Genomic DNA, 23,233 nt, shown 5'->3' with positions numbered 1-23,233 from the left:
TCAAGAGTCTTCAACACTAGGGGATCTTCCCAACCCAGGGATTGGACCTAGGTCTCCTGCACTGCAGGTGGATTCTTTACCATCTGAGTTACCAGGGAAGCCCATCCAGAGGCAAGGTTCACTGAAAGGCTGAGTTCTAATCACAGGCATATACATGTCTCCCCTCACACCTCACCACATCACCAAAGGCTTATTTACATTAATTCCTTTTACTTGGTTCGTCATGCTCATTTGTCAGGAAAAAATTACATGCATACTGAAACTTAAGACACACAGTTGGAAGAGACAGCAATATCAAAATTATGTAATATGGCACATGTGTCATGTGGCAGATGTGGAGGGATGTTGGAATTATCAGGCTGAGATAAAACTATGAAGTGTTAAGGATTCTATTGAGGCAGCATGGAAAAACAAGTGGACAACTTAGCAGAGATGGGAATTCTAAGACAGAATCAAAAGAAATGCTAGAGATAAAAACACTGCAACAAATGAATAATGCCTGTGATGGACTTATGAGTAGACTAGACATGGCTGAGAAAAGAATCTCTGATCTTGAGGGTATCTCATTAGGAATCTCTAAAACTGAAAAACAAGAAAAAAGACTGTAAACAAACAAAACCCCCAGAATATCTAAGAACTGCAGGACAACTGCAGAAGGTGTAACATATGTGTAACGGGAATACCAGAAGGAGAAGAAAGGGACAAAACAAATATCTGAAACAATGAGAATTTTCCCCAAATTTATGTCAGACACCAAAACCACAAATCTAGTAAGCTTAGAGATAAATGCTAAACAAAAACAAACAAACAAAAAACCTACACTGAGGTACACAGTATTGAAACTACAGATCAAAGATTTAAAAAAATCCTGAAAGAAGCCAGAGGAAATAAAATTCAATTTATCTGCAGAAACCATGAAAGCAAGAGGGGAGATGAATGAAATATTTAAAGTGTTGACAGAAAAAAGAACCCACCAACCTAGAATTCTATTACCTGTGAAATTATCCTTCAAAAGTTAAGGGAGAAGGAGTTTCAAAATGTTGAAATAGAAAGACTCTGAGCTCACCTCCTTTCATGGTTCACACCAAAATTACAACCATTTATAGAACAACCATCAGTGAAAAAGGCCAGAACCTACAAGAAAAGATCTACAACTAAAAAGAAGGAACTACAAGACAGGAAGGGTAGAGTTGTGGTATACCCAGGACACATAGTCCCAGGTGGGTGACCCAGAAACAGAAGAAGAATTCCAATTACAGAATTCTTCCTCAGCAAGGAAGAATTTCCTGAGCCCCACATGAAATCCCCCAGCCCACGGGGTCTGCATCAGGAAGACAAAAATCCAGAACATTTGGTTTTGAAGGCTAGGGGGGCTTTACTTTCAGGAGAACCATAAGGCTGTGGAAATACACTCCATTCTTAAAGGGCACGCACATAATCTCACACACACCAGAATACAGGGCAGAAGCAGTCATATGAAAGGAGCCTGGTTCAGACCTACCTGTTTATCTTGGAGAGTCTTGAAGAGGAAGGTGGCAACTGAAGCTTACCCTGGGGACACAGATCAAGGGATCAATCCAAGAAGAATACATAACAATTATAAATATATATGCAACCAAAATAGGATCACCTAAATACATAAAGCAAACATTCCCTGGTGGCTCAGAGGGTAAAGTGTCTGCCTGCAATGCAGAAGACACAGGTTTGATCCTTGGGTTGGGAAGATCCCCTGGAGAAGGAAATGGCAAGCCACTCCAGTATTCTTGCCTGGAGAATCACATGGACAGAGGAGCCTGGTAGGCTACAGTCCACGAGGTTGCAAAGAGTTGGAAACAACTGAGCAACTTCACTTTACACTTAACCAGACATAAAGGGAGAAACTGATAATAACAGAATAATAGTAGGGAATTTAATGCTCCACTTACATCAATGGACAGGTAATCCAGACAGAAAATCAATCACAGAAAATCAATCACAGAAACACTGGCCTTAAATGACATATTAGACTAGATGGACTTAATAGATTATATATATGTAGGGAGAAGGAACATTCCATCCCAAAGCAACAAACTACATGTTAAAGTGCTCACGGAATATTCTCCAGAATAGATTGATTCCATGCTAGGCCATAAAACAAGCCTCAGTAAACTTAAAAAAATTGAAATCATATTAAGCATCTTTTCCAACCACAATGCTATGAGACTAGAAAACTATGAGGACAAAACACTGCTAAAAACACAAACATCTGGAAGCTAAACAATATGCAACTAACCAACCAATGGATCACTAAGGAAATCAAACAAGAAATTTAAAAATACTTGAAGACAAATGAAAAAGAAAACACAATGATCCAAAACCTAAGGGACACAACAAATACAGTTCTAAGAGGAAATTTTATAGCAATATAAGCTTATCTTAAATAAATAATCTAACCTTACACTTACAGAAACTAAAAAAAAGAAGAACAAAACCCAAAATTAATGGAAGGAAATCATAAAGATCAGGGCAGATATTAAAGAAATAAGAGGTTTAAAAAATAAAGATCAATGAAAGTAGAGCTGGTATCTTTGAAAAGATAAAACTGATAAAACTTTAGCCAGACCCCTCAAGAAAAAAAGAAACAGGGGCAAAAAAAAAAAAAAAAATAAGATATAAAAAAGTAGATGTTACAACCAACACCATATAATACAAAAGATAAGAAATTACTATGAACAATTAAAAGCCAATAAAGTGGACAACCTAGAAATGTACAATCTCTCAAGACTGAAGCAAGAAGAAAATATGAAGAGACCAATTACTAGTAATGAATTTGAATCAGTAATTAAACAACAACAACAAAACTCCCAACAAACAAGTTGAGGACCAGGGGCTTCCCTGGTGGTCTAGTGGCTGAGACTGCGCTCACAGTGCAGGGGACCCTGGTTTGATTCCTGGTTAGGAAACTATATTCCACATGCCACAACTAGAGATCCCTCATGTCACAACTAAGACCTGGTGCAGCCAAATAAATATTTTTAAAAAGTCAAGGACCAGATCTGCTTCACAGGTAAATAATACCAAACATTTAGAGAAGAGTTAACAATGCTCAAACAATGCTCAAAAAACTGCTGAGGAAGAACACTTATGAACTCATTCTGAGTCCAGCATCCCCCTAATACCAAAAGCAGACAAAAATACCACAAAAAAGAGAAAAAGGAAAATTACAGGCCAATATCACTGATGTACATAGATGCAAAAATCTGCAACAAAATAGCAAATTGAATCCAACAATACATTAAAAGGATCAGACCCCATGATCAAGTGGGATTTATCCCAGAGATTCAGGGACAGTTCAGTATCTGCAAATCAATCAATATATCACAACAAGAACAATCATCTCAACAGATGTATATAAAAAGCTTTTGACAAAATTCAACATGTGTGGTCACTCACTCAGTTGTGTCTAACACTTTGTGACCCCATGGATGGTAGTGCACCAGGCTCATCTGTCCATGGAATTTTCAAAGCAAAAATACTGGAGCAGGTAGCTATTCCTACTCCAGGAGATCTTCCTGATCCACGGATCAAACCCATCCGTGTCTCCTGTGTCTCCTGCATTAGCAGGCTAATTCTTTACCACTACGTCAGCAGGGAAGCCTATAGACTCCTTCATCCAACAGCAACAGAATACACATTGTTCTCAAGCTCACAATGAGCATTCACCAAGACAGACGACATTCTGGGCTATGATATATAAATAAATTTAAGCCAACAGAAATCATGTTGTGGTGCTGGAGAAGACTCTTGAGAGTCCCTTGGACAGCAAGGAGATCAAACCAGTCGATCCTAAAGGAAATAAACCCTGAATATTCATTGGAAGGACTAAAGCTGAAGCTCCAATACTTTGGTCACCTGATACGAAGAGCTGACTCATTGGAAAAGACCCTGATGCTGGGAAAGACTGAAGGCAAAATGAGAAGGGGGCAGCAGATGGTTAGATAGCAACACTGACTCAATGGACATGAATTTGAGCAAACTCCAGGACACAGTGGAGGCCAGAGGAGCCAGATGTGCTGCAACCATAGGGTTGCAAAGAGTGGGACCACGACTGGGCAACTGAACAACAATGCCTCCTCTAAGACCACAATGTAATTAAACTAGAAATCAATAACACAAAGGCAACTGAAAATCCCGTATGTGGAAATTAACATACTTGAAGTAACATAAGGGCCAAAGAGGAAGTCTCAAGAGAAATTTTTAAAATATTTTGAATTATCAAAATTTGTGGGATGCAACAAAGCAGTGTTCAGAGGGCAATTTATAGCATTGAGTGAACATATTAGAAAGGAAAAAGATCTAAAAATAATCATTTAGGTTTCTATCTTAGAAAACTAGAAAAAGAGAAAATTAAATCTGAAGCAAGCATCAAAAAAGAAATTATAAAAACTGGAGCAGAATTAATTAAAAGTAAGAAATTAATAGAAAAAAATTTAAAAATTTTTTTAACTGTTTCTTTATAAAGGTCAATAAAATGACAAGTGTCTAGCCAGGCTATGAAAGAAAGAGACTAATTATTAATTACTAATAACAGAGATGAAATAAGGAATATCAGTACAGATTTCAAGAACATTAAAAGGACAGTAAGCAAATAATGTGAAAAATTCTGCCCACATACTTAATGATAACACCTAGATGAAACAGACTAATTCCCAAAAGACACAATTTGCCAAAACTCACAAAAGAAGAGACAGATCATCTGAATAGGATTATATCGAAAAAACTGAATCAATAATAATTAACCCTCAAAAAAAGAAAGCAGCACATCCAGAAGCATTCACTGGCAAATTCCACCAAACATTTAAGGAAGAAATTTTACTAATTCTCTACAATCTCTTTCAGAGGATACAAGAAGGAGTTTCCTAACTCCTTCTCTGAGGACAGCATAACCTAATACTAGGCCAGACAAAGAACTACAAGAAAAACTATAGAACAGTATCTCTCCTAAGTACAGATGCAAAAATCCTCAATAAAATGTTAGGAAATCAAATTTAATGATGTATAAAAAGAATTATATAACACAACAGATTGGGATTTATCCAAGGCAATACTAGTTCAACATTACATTTGAAAATCAATGTAATCCACATCAATAAACTAAAAAAGAAAAATCATATGATCACATTGATAAAGAAAAAGCATTAAACAAAATCAAACATTCATGATAAAAACTCTCAGTAAACTAGGAAGAGAGGGGAACTTCCTCACCATGATAGAAAAAAAAAAATCTACAAAAAACGTACACTAATATCATACTAAATGGTGAGAAACAGGAAGCTTCCTTATTAATAAAGAAGAGGAACAGCTTTCCACTAAGAGGAAGGTAAAGATACCAGAGAATCCAGAAATGAACCCTTATATGCACAGTCAATTCATTTTTCACAAAAGCACCCAAAACAATTCACTGGGGAAAGGACAGTCTCTTCAACAAATGATGCTGAAAATTAGACAGCCAAATGCAAAAAGATAAATTTAGATCCTTGACACCATACATAAAAATTAGCTCCAAATATGTCACAGGTCTAAATGTAAGAAATAAATACTCATTGGAAGGACTGATGCTGAAGCTGAAGCTCCAATACTTTGGCCACCTGATGCAAATAGCCAACTTGCTGGAAAAGACCCTGATGCTGGGAAAGATTGAAGGCATAAGGAGAAGAAGGCGACAAGAGGATGAGATGGTTGGATGGCATCACTGATTCAGTGGACATGAACTTGGACAAACCCCAGGAGATGGGGAAAGACAGGGAGGTCTGGAGTGCTGCAGTCCAAGGGGTTGCAGAGTTGGAGATGACTTGGCGACTGAACAACAACAACAAAAGTAAAAAAAAAAAAAAACCAAGAGAAAATCTTGATGGTCAAATCTTTAGACAGAATTTTTAGATGATACCAAAAACATGATCCATAAAATTTAAAAATTAATAAACTGGACCTAAAATGTAAAACTCGTGTGTTTCAAAAGACTATTAAGAAAACAGACTGGGAGAAAATAACTGCAAATCTTATATAGGACTCATATCCTATAAATATGTATAAAGAACTCTTACAACTCAATAATAGAAGGGCAAATCCCATCTTAAAAATAGATTAAAGACTTAAACACAAATATCTACAAGCACATGAAAAGATGTCCAACATCTTCAGTCCTTGGGGAAATGCAAATGAAAACCAAAATGTAGTATCACTTCACACCCATCGAATAACTATAAGATAGACAGTAATAAACTGTTAGTGAGAATGTGTAAAGTAGATATGTATTTTCCCTGGGGGAGGTGATGGAAACACATTAAAACTGGATTGTGGTAATGGTTACACAGCTCTGTAAAGAATACCTTAGTAGAGCTATTAAAAAGAAATTTTCACCATTAAACTAACTTCCTGTTTACACACTGGAACAGTTAGACAACACCATGAGGAAAGAATCAGGTTAAAATGTGGGACATTCTGTAAGAAACAATTTACAATGTTAAGGACAAACAAGCAGGAGATGACTGCAGAATTAAAGACGAAAGGTACACAGCAACCTAGAATAATGCATAAATCTCAATCAGATTCTGCACTGGAAAAGCAAAAGACATTTCTGGAGTTGGTGGGGAAGTCTGAATTTTGACTGAATTTTAGACGATATTATGAAATTATTGGTCAATTTTTATGCATATAATGGTATTGTTCAGTTGCAGTATGTCCCCTTTCTTAGTATATAGATGCTCAAATATTTAGGGATGATATTTAGGGATGAAGTACCATGTCTACAACATACTTTAAAATGGTTCAGCAAAAATAAAAGTGTATTTGTAAAGATAAAACAAATAGGGAAGTGAACCTGGCTGAAAGGTATTAAAAAAGTTCATTTTACCTCTTCAAACTTTTCTGTAGGTTTAAAATTTTTTTAAAATAAAAAGTGGCAAAACCTCATTCAGGCACACTTAGAATGACATTAAGAAATATATACATGTGTGTATATGCCTGTATACATGTGTGTATATATATATATATATATAGCATCTAAATATATGACTTACATAGGAATAAATATATATATTTATACATACAATGTTCAGGATCTCTTTGGTGATTATAAAATTTTATTAAGACATTAAAAGGACTTAGACTAAGACATATAACATATTCATGGATTAGAAGGCCCAATATAATGACGCTAATTCTCTTCAAATGGCCCACAGAATCATGATCAAATCAGGCCCACCCTGTTTGTTTTTTTAGTTTTGGGGAGGAAACTGACAAACTGGTTTTAAAATGGACATGGAAGAACAACCGACCAAGAAGAGCTACAAGCTCTTGAAGAACAACAGCAAGGTGAAAGGACTTGCTATACCATATATTAAAACTTTTTTTAAAAGATAAGAGTATTGAAGAGAGTGTATACAACACAGGAGAAATCAATAAAACAAAATTAAAAGTCCAGAAATAAATCTTTGCATGTATCAACCCTTAATATATAACTGAAAAGGCACTTCAAAGCAGTAGGAAAAAGGAAAATTTTTTCAACAAATGGTACTAGGACAACAGATTAACCACAAAAAGATACAAAAAAAAAAAAAAAATTACCACATGTCAAAGACAGTTTCAAGTAGGAAGAAACCTCAATGAGAGGGGCAAAACTATAAACCACTTAAGAAGAAAATATCAGGCATATTCACAGTCTGGAGAGAGAATGAGTTTTTAAGTGAAATATAAAACATGCTACCCATTAAGCAAAAATTAATATATCTGAACATATGAAAATGTTAATCAAAATAGTATAAAAAGACAAGCCACAAATTGAGAAAAGATTCTGCAATACCACTCATAAAGGAGTAGTATCCAGAATATATAAAGAACCCTCTGTAAATTCTTAAGAAAAACGGACAAAAAACTTGAACACATATTTCACTCACCAAAGATGAAATCCAAATAGTCAATAAACTTAGAGGCATTGTCCCATGCTATCAGTCAGAAAGTAAATTAGTAAAGTCTTTTCTGAAAAACAATGTGATAATATATATGTACAGATGAAACGTGTTCAGCTTCATTTGGTGTAAGGAAAATGCTAATTAAAACCACAAGATAACATTATACACTCAACAGATTAGTAAAACTTAAAGTGTCAATACATTCTTGATGGGATGAAAATCAGTACGAACATCTCTGGGAAATAGTTTGGCATGATCTAGCTAAGTTGACTGTAATAAACCCAGTACCCCTGAGGCTCTGCTCTTAGGTATATTTCCTTTTAAAAACACATGCAGAAGTTGCTTTTTAGTCACTAAGTCATATCTGACTTTGTGCAACACCATGGACTGTATCCCACCAAGCTCCTCTGTCCATGGGATTTCCCAGGCAAGAATACTGTAGTAGGTCGCCATTTCCTTCTCCAGGAGCTCCTCCCAACCCAGGGATCCAACCCAGGTCTCCTGCCTGGCATGCTGCTTCTTTACCACTGAGCCAGCTGGGAAACCTTTCAAAATGCATACTCCAAATCTGAAAAAAAAAAAAAGAAAAAAAAATACTCCAAAACACACATACAAAATATCCAGAGCATCACCATTTGTAATATCCCTAAATTAGAGACAACCCAGATGCAGATGTTCAGAGTAAAATAGCAAAATAAATTATTATATTCAAACAATGGAATAAGCAAACTACAGCTTATATAGCAAATTACAGGGATGAATCTTATAATGTTTAGAAAAGGGAACAAGTCTTAAAAGTGTACAGTATAATTTGATTCACAAAAACTTCAAAAATAGGAACCAAAAAGTGTGTTTAAGAATGTATATGTGGGTGGTAAAACTATAAAGAAAGAAATGCGAAGAAATGAAGAGCCAGGATGGTGCTAAAGAGGACAACAGGAGTTGTGATAGAAGGATTCTCTGAAGGAACTTCTGAGGTGTTAGAAATATTCTCTTTCTTCATCTGGGTAGTTACATAGGTGTTTATGACCATCTCCTTAAAAAAATAATCTATGTGTATATATCTGTGTATACATACACATGAAGATGTTTCCATAGACTTTCTGCATACTCTACAATAATAAAAAGATACACAAATGGTCAGTAAATGCAAAAAGACATTTGACCTCACTAGTAATTAGTAAAATGAAAACTAAAACAGCATTGATTACCTATCACGATTTGCCTAAAATGTAAGATTGACAATATCCATTTTTGCTGAAGTTGCAAAGAAATAAGAGTTCTCCTTATACTGTCAGAAGGAAAGTAAATTCGTAAAGCCTTTTTGAAGCAATGTGACAATATATATAAAAATGTAAAACCCATATATCTCATGAAGTACCAATTCCAATTTTAAATATCCACCCTAAGGAAATACTAGCACATGTACAAAATATGTGTAGAAAGGTGTTTACTGTTCACTACAGCATTGCCTGCAATAGTTAAAAAAATGAGTGTCAATAAGGGAATATTTATGAAAAGTATCATAACCCATATACTGGAATACTATGCAGCTATTAAAAATTAAGATAAATCTTTATGAACTGACATGCAAAGATCTCAAAAGTCAACAAATGAACAAAAGCAAGTCACAGAACATATACACAGCATAACTCTATTTTTAAAATATAAAAACATATATGAATTTATATATATATATATGTATGAAAACAGACTAAAATTTTATATTCTAACCTGTGAGCAGTGATTACCTTTGGGGAATGGAGGGGAAGGGAGAAGTAGGGTAAAGAGGGTACTTTTACATCTTACACTATATTTCTGAATTTTTATAAGAACACATCCACAGACTACTTGTTCATTTTTAACAGGTGGTAATAGCAAAACAACTGTATTACTATTTATTACATTCCAATGAGAACAACTGAATACATTTGGAAATGTATTGCTTGCTTTCAAAGCTAATTCTTTTGTTCCTGGAAGGCCTCAAGAGAGTCTATCGTGTGTTACAGGGCTGTCAGCCATCAACGATGAACCATGTGCAGGATATTAAGTGACTTGGTCCATCTCCAGGCTCACCCCTTGAAGATATTTGCATACATTCTCCTATCCCAGCTCACTGGCAAAGACAATAATGTTTTCCCAAAGCACTTTGCTAAAGTAAATAAACTCTGATGCTACACCAAATCACAACTAGAGCAGTGTAGATGTGGCTGTCAAGACGTATGTTTAGATCTAAATTTTTAATCACACCCTTGGTGAGTGACTTTTGGAATTAGCAGTTTGTATTTAGATTCACAAGGAAGAAGCTAGAGCCCACTACATCTTCTCCAGTTACTCCACCACAGCCCTTTCCAAGTCAAATGATTTCCTGTAAAAGTGGGGAAGAGGGAAACCTGATCACTAGTCACGGGGAACTGGTAGTGAATCAAAATTAAAAGCGCTATCAGTACATTTATGAAGGAAAATCCAACTCCATGCATACATTTTGGTGTGCATTTTTATTTTCGATTGGAATCATATCCATACGAATGAAAACTGCCGAAGTATTCTTTACTCTTTTGAAAGCTATGCCAGCTGTGCCTTGCCTTGCTACGTCAGAGGAAGGCGGAAACTAAGCTGGTAACGCTGGAGACATCCCTGCTTCCATATGCACACTGACAGGAGAGGAGCTGTCTAGGAAATGCCTTTCGGTTGATGAACAGAGGAGAATCTATACACACGTGAAATACAAATGGAAACACATCAGCACACGCAAGTCATTAGCCTGGTCCTCCGGCATCCGCTGGCATGCATCTGTTCCAAAGGGTCTCTTATTCAATGGTGTCAGCACTTGGTCTCATTATGCCTCTTATCAGCAAATACCTTTCCACTCCAGAATGGAAAACAAGCTAGGAATTAAATACATCCAATATTGATGCATTATTTCCATAAGTCACCAATAAAAGAATGAATTTAATTTTAATACATTTATTTTCATGTGATTCTTAATAAAACACTTTCAAAACATTCTGTACATTTCAAGCCACTCAGAACTGCATTACATTCTATAAATGAGATTGGTTGGGATGAGGTGCCAAGATGTCTCTGTACAAAGATGTACAATATGTACAGTCGCTGTAAGTGCAAGCTGTGCAAAGCAGTCTACAACACTAATTCATGCCAAGGCTTAGAAAACATTTCAACACATAAAACTAAAGCTTCAAACTGCATCGTAATTTTTTTTTTTCCTGGGCAAATGATTAGTTTATAAACAAATATATGTATATGTCATATAGAAAGAATAATTTGATTCTTCAGCTCAGTCAGCACCATGCAGCTGACTGGATACATTGCAAGGCTGCTCTCCTAGGCTTCTCTTTCTAGGGCGCCATTCTGCCAGACCGAATGGTTGTCTCATCACTGAGCTGCTGCCGCCACCTTTGGCTGAACCACAGCAACACTAGGAGGTTTAAACTTGGGGAGATAAAGGCCAAACTTGTTCTCAATGCCAGCAAAAGTGGCGGTGGCGAGTCTGTATCCACCGATGTGATCAGGATTGGCAGGAGGAAGGTCTGCGATGCGGGACTTAGGTGTTGGTTCTGAGCCAGAGGGTTTGCTGTTGATAGGAAAAGTCAATGGTCAGTGTGTTCCCGATCAAGGAACAGCAGATACACGGCACTGTGGAGCAATTATACTCCAAAAACACAAACCAAAACACTGAAGAAGGTGACACACAACTGAACACTTTCAGTCTGACCCATGTGCCACCAAGAAGAGTGTCCAATTATTTCCTTGTCAGTTATGCTGCACTAGTCATGATTTATAGCTGCATTGAAAGCAACACATTCACATATTTGTTTTAGAAGAGAAATGGCCTCCATTTCATACACATAAATAGATCCACAGAAAGAGAGACCGGAAGAAATACACTCATATATTACCACTCTGGGAAGTAGGATTACAAATGATTTTTCTATTTTCCCAATTTTTTACACTGAGCATAAATTCACTGCAGAAAATTTACATTTTCTTTTGACATAATTTTAAAAGCTAATTTTTTAAGTAATAAGCTCATGAAGGTTATTACTAAAATTATTTAAAGAGAAGTAAACATAATTCTTACTTTTCCAGAATGCAAAAGTCCTGAAAAGCCTGAAACTTTGAGATTGTGCTTACTTTCTTTGTGTAAGTCCCTCAACTTCTTGGTTCAACAGCTAACTCCCTACCTGGCTTCTGAGCAGGAAAAGAGTTCATAGGTTTATGCAGTAAAGACTCATACAGAATTTGATCTTCTGTTGAAAAGCTGGTAATTGCTTGCTTTGGGTACAATGTTCCCCTCCCAGCAAATTCAAGTGATTCCTCTTATCCACGGTGAAAGCTTCAAGTACTAACTGTCAAAAAGCCCAATTTCTGGCCTAAATCTCACCAGTGATAACATCCGTGGACATAACCTTTCTTTAAACCTTTTTTTTTGCAGAGAATTAGTTCTAAGAACTTCTAAACATATCTAATAATAAATTATGGTGAATAATGAAATCATGAGGGTGTGAAAGGGCTTGACTGAGTTTTCAGAAGTTTACAAAAGTGTAACTAACACAAATTTATATTACTTCTGGTAAAAAGGCCAAATAAGGACCTAAATCCGTGACGCGCAGTTATCTGCTTACACTAAAAAGGAACTATTCATATTACATTTTAATTTTCTTCCTCTCTAAACTTTGCGCAAGCAGTTGCTTAATGCTGTGTATGGGGTCACCCTGTCCAAGCCTTACTCCTCTACCAGTGAAGAGTCTCAGGCCCATGGTTTGTTTTAAGCATATTGCTCCTGCAGGGTCCTCTGTCCTGTCAGTTGCTATCCCAAAAATGCCTTTATAGGCTGAACAAACACCTGTCTGGCATTTCGGTGCTTTCTTTATAAGGGAGTTTGAAAAGCTGCACTTACAGGCCTCCGAAATCAATGTAAAACCACCGCTGGAGAAGTTCATAGGTGACCAGAGTAACACCGAACTGGGGAGAGGACCGAAACACTCGAGCTGAGAGAGAGAGAAAGGGTGAGGGGGGCAGTTAACTGCAGGATGGCTCCAGCAGAGACCACAAGCGAGTAATGGGAGCAGGACCCCAATGCCAACCAGCCTTTCCACACGGCTCCAGCCCCTACCTGCAGTTCCTTTCCAAAATGCTGAGGGCCCTTCTTCCCGGAGTATCTTCCTGAAACAGTCGATGACACCACTGTATGTCGTCTGGCCAGCCCGGGCAGCCACCTGCAGTCTTGTCTTGATGACATCAGCAGGAGTTACCAGAGAAGCAGCAGGCACACCTTCCAGGAGAAAGGCACATTTAACTCATCCCAAATACCTTACAAAGGATAGACAGACTGCTAACAACTAACAGTACAATTAGCAACTTTGACTGCTTTAACTCAATGCTTCTTATATAGACACCTTGGGCAATAATGGAAAAAGGATACAAAATCCCACTAGCTGCTCAGTGGAGTCAGGGTAAAACTCTTTTATTCACTCTGAATTAGGAAAATCACTCTATGTTACATGATCTCAAAGAACAGTGAGAGGAATAAATGAAGCAATATTACTAGGACAATTCCCAGTGTTCCCCTTCGGGTTTCAATTATTTTATTACCTCTTTCCTTTTCTTAAATAAGACAGTATTTTCATGTATAATAAAGAATGAGGATAATATCAATTTAATGAGCTGCTAAATATATCTGATAGCAAACTGTAGTATTTTTTTTTTTTTGCCGATTCCTGTCGCCTTACTGTATGAGGTGAACATCAATAGTCATACCCACTCACCCTTTGAGGGGCTAACTTGAGAGTTGACTGTGACTCCTTTCAGACATGCTTACATGACAGAAGTCATTACAACTGAAGCAGAGGTGGCCGGGCAACCAGTTAGGGAACAGTGGGGGAACTGATCATCAAAAGGCCTTGCAGCCATTCCCTGGGCCCCAGCTCCCTGGGGCCACGCTGAGACTCACCAGCGGCAGGACACTCAAGACGGATTTCACAACCACACCTTTCACTTATAAAACAAAACAGAGAACAGAGGAGCAAGATAATCTTCCTCAGGGGGAAGAAATTCAATTTGGTCTGAATTTCACTGGATCATCACTAGGCAGATGAAGCTGGCCACTCAGGGTAGGTAGTTGGGGCGGGCGGCAGGGAATGCTCTGTTAGAGACGATGCAAATATCCTCCCACCAAGCCCTATACCTCATTCACGTGAAACTAGGTAAATTGCTGCCTTTGGAATGTTCTGAATCCTGAATGTTCTCAGTGCCTGCCAGCAAAGCTTTACAGGTAAAAATTAGAAAAATTCATTTCTAATTCCAAAAACTGACAGCAAATGTCTGTGGGCAAGAAGCTGGTGCTGACAGCTCCATGAAAATGTTTACATGGTTCCATCAGCCACTGGCAAAATGCCTGTCCATGATTAGAGTGTTCTTTGCTGCTGTCTGAATAGCAGAGAGCAAAGATGAGGAAAGATGTGCTGGCCCTCCCTTCAACTGGGGCAGCTTTGGTGAATACCTGAAAGGAGCTGGATGAACACTCAGTGCCAAGACTGAGCTGGTAGCTTTACTGGCTTTTGAATTATAACTGCAAGTGACTTCCCCAAATAAGGGCTCAAGGCTACCTGGGAGAGCTTCTTAATCATCACAAGTCATTCCCTGTCATCACAGATGAGAAGAATAACATGTCCAGCCAGCAGCCCTGGACCCCAGGGTTCCTGCTACATACCACACCCCCAGGGGTGCCCAGGCTGGCCTGCTGTGCTGAGCCAGCAGACCAGAGGAGAAGGCACCCAGTGCCAGCCACGCACTGCAGGAGCCTGGGTGGCCAGGGCCACCTGAGCGCCCAGGGGCAGCACTGGGCTTGTGTTCATTCACCTTGCCCGCCTGTCTCCCTAAGCAGCGGTGATGGCAAGTGAACACACACCTTTTCCTTCTTCTGCCAAGTCTGAGGATTGCTGCCATGAAGGACAACCTGGTCCTCCCCTTCTATCTGGAATCAGCTCCCTCTCAACACAAGAGAAAGGCTGGAGCACGGGGTTGAGAGGAAGCTTCTCAGTACCTTCCTACATTTGAAACCCCTGCCTTCAAGGGGCTCCCGGCCCAGGAGAGAGGGCAGAATTTACGTAAACAACCATCAGTAAAAGACGGAGCATGTTAAGAGCTAAGAAGAGATGCCACTGCGGAGTGGTGCTACTGAGGAAGTATGGCTTTGTTTGGTCTGATGAGGATGATGGTAGAAGGAACACGGACAGTTTCAAACTCAAGCTGGAGCCAAATCATGTTGATTCCAATATAAAGAATAAGAAAGTGAGGGGATGTTAGACCTGTGCATCAGGATGAGGTGCAACAAAGCAACTGATGTGATGAAGAACTTTTCTACATTAAGGCTCAGCTTGACTGCACCCGAGGTTTCAGGGGCAGAGGAGGCTAAGAAACACGGTACTGATGAAAGCCCAATTGAGATGGGCAGAGCTAATTTGGCTGCGAGTTCCTAAGCTGCATTAAGCTGTTTATCCACATTATGCAAATGTAATTAACGCTCATCAGAATTATAGCATACCCCACAAAGGAGAAAAAGCGGTCGTATTTAAACTAAGTCAGATACAAACAATAACCTTTCCAGAAATAAAGAAGAGGAGCACAGAGATTCTGCCCTTAGAGAATGGGGGTGGGGTGGGTAGGGACTCTTTTGGCTTAAAAGAAAAAAAATAGTTACCTGCCATGGCTCCAGCTGCAAGGAGATTTATGCCTCCCACGTGTCCGTTTTCATCAGCCAGGAGTAGTTTGCAGTGAGCATAAACAGGAAAATAAATTGCAGAGAAGGGAATGTCTCGGAGGAAACACGCTTTGGCACCCTGTCACGGAGTGAGGAAACAGTGCAAAACAGTTGTATAAACAAGGTGTGAATGACCACGAGGGACCCAGGGTTACAAGCTAGAGATGTCCCTCAGACAGCATTGAGACTGACGTGGAAAAGAAACAGGATAACAAGTCAGGCACAGGGAAATCGAGAAGGGGCTCAAAGTTTGAGAAAGTCTGCTGGATCTGGGAGTCCTAGAGTTAGTTAACAATGGTATTCTGACAACTAAGAATCTTCTGGCATTTCCAGTATGGATTAGATTTTAAGGTTAATAAAAATTCAATGTTCAAGCCTCTAGGCCGCTTGTTCTGGTTCGCCTTGGTGAGTGCCAGGGGATGGGGTGTGGCTGGGAACAGACTTAGAAACCCAGTATTGACGGCTTGATTTCAAAGCAACCAACGAAGGCAGCTCCTCAAACTAACAAATTACCAACTCGGTCCACCTCCGCGTAGAGCCCCTGAAGCACCAGGTAAGAAGCTATGGGTAGGAGCCATAGAAAAGGAAGGGAAGCTTCCCTGGTGTCTCAGATGGTAAAGAATCTGCCCCCGCTGCAGGAGACTTGGGTTTGATCCCTGGGTCGGGAAGATGCCCTGGAGAAGGGAATGGCTACCCACTCCAGTATTGCCTGAAGAATCCCATGGACAGAGGAGCCTGGTGGGCTACAGTCCATGAGGTCTCAAAGAGTCGGACACAACTGAACGACTAATGCATTCTAGGGAAGGGGAAAAAGAAACCACCAAACTTCCCTCCTCATTTTCCATGTCCTAAATGGCAGAGGACAGGGAAACCCAGACAAAATATTTTATCAGGAAGTTTCCCTGAGAGTAGAAATCTAGTCAGACAGCTTGTCTTGGTGACTGACACTGCCCCTTCCTCAGCCCACACTAGCCTACTGCTGAGGCTTTAGCCGGCCAGGCAAACACTCCGCCTTTGGTACTTGTTTTCCGGATGGCTCTGTTTTTAAAAGACAAACTCAAACATTAAAGAAAAAAAAATTCCTGGGACTCTCTGAGAGATACAGTGAGAGACAATTTTGATAAAGTCAGTTTTCAAAGGGAATTCTAAAAAGGATGGCAGTTGGGGGTAGAAGGGAGAGAGTATGTACAAAACTCTCAGGACAGGCATCATTGGTTTACTGGTCTCCTAAGAGCTTTGTAGCTGTGTGATTCTAATCGAGAGAATTTCTAATTTTCAATTTGCAGCTACAGAAGCCAATTTACACATTTCTACAGTGATGGATCTATAAATAAATCAGACACTGTGGAAACACAGTTGTCTATAAAAGCTAAATTTTCGTATCCCTCGCCTTACACCAGGCAAAAGACGAGAAAGAAATACTCTTCCTTGTTTAAGAAAAATAATAGCTTCTGCTCCATTACATCTGATCTGTAATGATGGGAGTAAGCATACCTGCAGGGAAGGAATCTGTTGACTGGCATTTTGCTAAAGTACAGTACACTCTGGTTTGCTTTTGTTTTGCTTTTTTAAAATGCAATTCATTATTGACAAATCCCACCACTTAACTTCTTAAAGACCCGAATCCTACCAAACTCTACTACTGTTTCACTGTGGTCAAATTATTAAGACAAAGACAAGCTCCTACTGGGAAGATAACAATAGAGATAGCTCAGACTCAAAATAAACATAAGACTATTTTGAAGTCAGTCCTAAACCAGCCCCAAAAGAACACCAAAGAAACTTTTCCCATATCCACCGGTAAATAAAAGGCTGTGAGCCTGAAGCCAGCGGGTCTGTGGTGCTGGCCTCCCTGCTGGCAGCTTCATAAAAGCCTGAAGATGACAACAGGATGGCATGGTTGTACATCCCACTGCCTCTAATAGAAGTGTCCTGATTTTTTCTTTTTGTTTTGATTTTCTACTATTGGAACTACCCTGCTGGACAAGATTGCTTTTCCATTTATGGGGAAGTACTCTGATTTTGACATTTTTTCACATTTCTATGGAGTACACTACAACCTCTCTATTGAGAAAACCCAAGGGAATATACCCACCTTATACAGACCAAAGAGTCCCAGGTCCCGGAGCACATTCAGGGCACTGACCCTGGGTCCTGTGGTGATCTCTCCAGCTACCTGTAGGCGAATCTTTACTATCTCCAGAGGGTTAGTAAAGATGACCTGAGAGCCGCCAGCCTGCAGGCAAGAAAGGAGAGACAGAGAAGATTTCCATATCAGCACCTGACCGACCCGGAGTACAGCCAAAAAAAAAATCTGTAGACCTCCACACTGTACCTCTTTACTCCTCCCCCTTTGCAGGGAGGGGAATAAGAGTCCAATGCTTTGGCCGATGCCGGAAGGGCTCAGAGGGATGGCCCCTAACTCTGTCTCAAATCAACTCATGTCTAGTTTGCTTCTATTTGAAATGTCAGGAGTGTTTCCCAGATCAGACTTCCCTGGGTCAACCCAGCCATATCCAAAATGGCAAAACTAATAAACTCATTTGGAAAACAAAAGTGAAGCCAGATGTGGCAGCTGGTGCTCCAAAGAAAGGGAAAGAGATGGTAGGAGATTGACTGGTATCTTCTACCAAGCTGGAGCTAAAATTCAGGTCTACATAGCTTCTTTCCTCTTCTTAAAAACAAGCAGTCTCCTTAGCTCAACCACTTGCTGCCACTTTCTTGGACTGCAGAGCAATTAACACAGAGGTGTTTTTACCCCACGCTAGCCAAAGGTGGAAAGTCTCCTCTGGTTCAAATTCTAAAATGTATTATCCCGAACAAAACTCTGCAACCACATCCACACAAAAGAAGATAATTTGGAAGGACAATTGCAGTATCATTTCAAGACCAAACTAGAGACACTGTTCAAGACAGAGGTGGGAAATGGGGCATCTAGTTATCACAAGTACAAGAGAAGACAACCAAAGCCAGACTCCACACTCACCCGTGGTGAGCGATCATAGATACTTAAATTTAGATAATGAAAGTGTATCTGCACTGGAAGTCTGTTGGGGGGAGGAGAGAGAATGTTTAACAAAACTGCTACCAACTCCTTTTTTGGTTTCCATAGGAAGAAAAAAATGTGTGTGTGTGTACACATATGGATACATAAAAATAAAAATTAAAACACATAAATATATGTTTTTTCCATTCATGAAGTGAAAAAAATCTCATTTGCACATTGTCATCTTAAGTGTAGCTGTTTATATTATATAATCAGAACCACACTCGTATAACCATAATTACATTACATAATCATAACTTCACTGTAATAGCATGTCACATGTGAAACAGGAAACAGGTGCCTCATTGGGTACTGGAATTCCACAGGTATATAAAGACTATAAACAACACCCATAAAACCCACAAGCAACATTCAATGCCACTTCAATACTCTACCTTCACCCATATTCCTGTTCATTTTTCTAAAACCCATAGCCCTCCAGACCCCCTTTCCAAGGGACAGCAAAAAGTCCCAGACCATTCTCCTAACTGACCAGGGGCTATAAACCAACAAAACACTCCTGTTCTCACCCTGATCCCTCATTCCTATCAACATCCACAACTGCCAACACTGACACAAGATTCCTTTCCTCTTGGTAGGAAGTTGATTGCCTTGGATTCCTCAGGGCCCTAATCCTCTTTTTGTCCACCAAGTACTGAGGATGCAGCAATTTGCCGTCTCTCTCTGGATTTCCCAAATCTACACAACCCAGACCACTGGCACAAAGGTTCCTGAATGATGACTGACCCAATTTTACATGTTGATTTGCCCCTGCTTCTGTCTCTTAATCTGTTGCACTGCAGGCAGGAGAAAGTATTTCAATGTTTCAATCTAAGGAAACAATACTTTGAAAAGGATTGCTGGGTGAAAAATTATGTTAAAATGATAATCCAAGTAATTGCTCCTGTAGCTCTAGTATTAAAGACCAAACCAATTACAAAAGTTTAGTACTTCCTTGAAACCTCTTGTTTAAATAATGGTTGCAAAGACTATCTCTGGGAAAATGCGCTTTATGTTCTAAACTAAAGCAGATTAAAAAAAAAAAAGCATAAATTTTTATTATAATCCCCCAAATTCGCCACCACCAGATGATGTCAACCCCTGGGTTCTACTCTTTAAATACGGACATTATGTTTAAATAAATACAAAGTTCTTTCATGTTTTTAATCATTAGTAAATTATAATATCCCACAGAGTAGGAATACTCCAAACAGCACTGCGCCCCCAACCACACAGACACAGCTCCCTCCTCTTCTGTCTCTCACAGACCCTTCTGGAAATAACTGTCAGTTTAGTGAAGTTTGTATTTAACAGCTCTCCAAATTTCTTTCATGTGCATGTAATAGGCTTTCAATTAAAACAGTACAAATAAAAGAAGGAAAACATGAACACATTAACCATTACATGCCTTTAAGACCTGTTACCCAGCACCTGTACTACATATACAAAAAGGGCCATACAGGCAAAGCTAGGGTTTTTCCAGTAGTCTTGTACAGATGTGAGAGTCAGACCATAAAAGAGGCTTTTCTTTCAGCTGTGTTTCATCAGTTAGAAAGAATTGATCATTTCAAACTGTGGTGCTGGAGATTTGAGAGTCCCGTGGACAGTAGGGAGATCAAACCAGTCAATCCTAAAGGAAACCAACCCTGAATATTCATTGGAAGGACTGATGCTCAAGCTGAAGCTCCAATACTTTGGCAGCCTGATGCGAAGACATGACTCACTGGAAAAGATCCTGATGTTGGAAAAAACTGAAAGCAGGAGGAAAAGGGGGCTACAGAGGATGAGATGGTTGGATGGCATCACCAATTCAAAGAACATTGAGTTTGAACAAACTCAGTGAGATAGTGAAGGACGGGGAAGCCTGGCTGCAGGAAGCCTGGCTGCAGTCCATGGGGTTACAAAGTTAGACACTACTGAGCAACTGAACAACAATAACAACACACACTAAGTCCCATCAACACACTGGACACAATCACAAAACATATATTTATATATATATATTTATGTTCATATATATGTAAAATACATGAAATATAACAAGTGAATGTGTAAACAATGAAATGACACTATAACCAAGGCACACACCTACCTGTTTGTTTCACACCTATGTGTGTACTCTACTATGATTGAAGGAGAAAATTTCTACCAATTTCATGATCTATATATTCTTCAAAAATAATCATTTTTAAGAACTTTATGACGGACCTAGGAATATATAGACAATATCCAGATGAAATGGAGCAAGACCCTGTGGGATCCTTTCTGTCTCCTGTTTCTAGTTTGTAGTAAATAGGCTTCCTTCAGCCTCCCCGACCTTCCCCGAGTTCCAAAGGACAGATTCAAAGAGTTGCTTTTCAGGAAAGGGAGCGGGCAGAAGCCCAGAGACAAAGCAGGAGCAGTCAAGTAACAACAATGCAGCCGGGAGGCAGGGTTCTGGTTCCTCCCCAAGAAATATACATAACAAATCACCTTTGACTGCTATAGGAACTAAAGCCCCCAAGCAGGTGGAGGATGGCGACTTCAGGCTTAATACAAGACTGCAGGAGCACTGCCATGCTACCTCATCACTGACTGTACACAGGGGAAGATAATGAAGACAGATCCCCCTCCCCAAATGATTCTCGCTTTAAAAACTTTCAGGGTTGAGCAGAATCTTTGAAGTTGGTTTTCGGAAGCGAGTCTGCCTTCTTTCTGCCCAGATTGCTAGCCTCCTGAATAAAGCAACCTTTCCTTTTCTAACTAACACTTACTTCTCAAGTACTGGCTTTCAAGATGCAAACAGCCAAGCCTGAGTTCAATAACACAGAAACACTGAATAATAAAGACTGCTATCTAATTTGTCTGAAACTTTGGGTACGTTGTAACACTTTAAGGAAAACACATAAGGCAAATATGCACTGTCCTTTTTTAAGCTCTGAGGTTAACTACTCTCATACATATTAAACTGGGAACAGGGAAAAGGGGGAATAAAATCTGCAACTAATTCAATTACTCTGATAAGAAATCTAGTGACAAAGAACAAGATTATGATGTTATCACATCCTTAACTGTTTCCCCTCTGAGAAACAAACACACCAGAAAATATCATTTCTCCTCTAAAGACTACTGATTCTGATATCATGAATTTAATAACAGATATTCACAGGGAAAAAACACTACTTACAGTAAATATAATCACTGAATATACAGAATTTCAGATGTGTTAAAGTGTGAAAAATATAGTAACTTTTTAATTAAAAAAGTATCTGTATTTTTACAAATAGGCTGACATTTGCTATTTTTTAAAGCAACAAAATTAAACAAAAAATTTAAATTACCAATAAGTAAATATTTAAGCACAAATAATTCTATGCTCTTATTCAGTCTATAATATTAGATAATAAAATCATGCTAAGTGACAAAAACAGAACATAAAACATTAGGCACCCATTTATCACAAATATGTCAAAATTTAGTTAAGTTTATAAAAGAACAAACTAGCTTAGAGATGAAAACATTGGTTGCACCCCGGGGAGAAGTAAATAGCTAGGAGAAAGAATTTGCAAAGCATATGCCATTATATCTTTTAAATTCTGAATCGAATGTACTAACTACTCAAAAACAAAAAACAACCCCTACCCCCACCACCAGAAATAAGAAACAGAACTGGTCTTAGAAACAACAGCTCTTTTTACAGACCAGGTCCTCTCTCATACATGCTTCCCCATGGGAAACTTGGGAAGTCATATACTTTAAATGCATTTGAAAAAAGTAGTTAGCCCTAGTTATCTGTGGATCCAAAATTTTTAATAGGCTTATCTACCTACGTATATATGGACATAAAAAAAAATCAAACTAAGTAAAGCTAGTGATCTGAAATAATAGACACTGAGATAAATAAAACTGCAGGTTAAAACATGATACACAGCTATGTAGTCTTAAATGAACACTGTGTAATTTGATGTCTTCCTACCTTCCTACCTTGCACTTGTGTTAACTAGCATACCAATTCTTACAATAATACCTTTGGTGAATTTTTTCACTCACCAAATCAACAAAATTAATTTCTAACCTCTAACTGTTAAACTTCCCTTTCAAACTTGTTGTTTATTGTTTTAAAGAGATGGAAGCATTAATATTAAAACTGACTTAGATGCTTCCATTTTTCAGTATTGTCATTTCTTTGTTCCAGAACTGAATTACAAATGACACAATGAGACAGAACAAATTTCATTTTGAATGAGGCTTACCCACATCCAACAGAAAACAGAATGGAAAAACCTCCATATCATCTTGTGTTGCATAATTTTTTAATGAGAAAATAAACCAACTAAAGCTGACAGCTTTAGTTATTAAAGCTTTAGTGACTTCCCTGATGGCTCAGACAGTGAAGAATCTGCCTGCAATGCAGGAAACCCAGGTTCAATCCCTGGGTAAGGAAGATCACCTGGAGAAAGGAATGGCAACCCACTC

General features: G+C 38.8%; 1 protein-coding gene across 6 annotated transcripts in view; it reads right to left on the bottom strand.

Annotated features, from left to right (window-relative positions):
• Positions 1-10,428: 10,428 nt before the first annotated feature.
• Positions 10,429-23,233, bottom strand: part of SLC25A12 (solute carrier family 25 member 12) — a 189,731-nt gene continuing 176,926 nt past the window's right edge. For all 6 annotated transcript variants that reach the window (XM_020896344.2, XM_020896345.2, XM_070476022.1 and 3 more), the window contains 5 exons: positions 17,828-17,968; positions 15,673-15,811; positions 13,087-13,245; positions 12,871-12,961; positions 10,429-11,544 (listed from right to left, as the gene is read on the bottom strand). In XM_020896344.2, coding sequence (XP_020752003.1) covers positions 11,346-11,544; positions 12,871-12,961; positions 13,087-13,245; positions 15,673-15,811; positions 17,828-17,968 — 729 coding nt within the window. In that variant the 3' untranslated portion in view covers positions 10,429-11,345. The remainder of the gene's footprint in view (positions 11,545-12,870; positions 12,962-13,086; positions 13,246-15,672; positions 15,812-17,827; positions 17,969-23,233) is intronic.

Source organism: Odocoileus virginianus, chromosome 13 (assembly GCF_023699985.2).
Source record: "Odocoileus virginianus isolate 20LAN1187 ecotype Illinois chromosome 13, Ovbor_1.2, whole genome shotgun sequence".
NCBI classification, from domain to species: Eukaryota; Metazoa; Chordata; class Mammalia; order Artiodactyla; family Cervidae; genus Odocoileus; species Odocoileus virginianus.
This window is presented reverse-complemented; position numbering and strand designations above follow the sequence as displayed.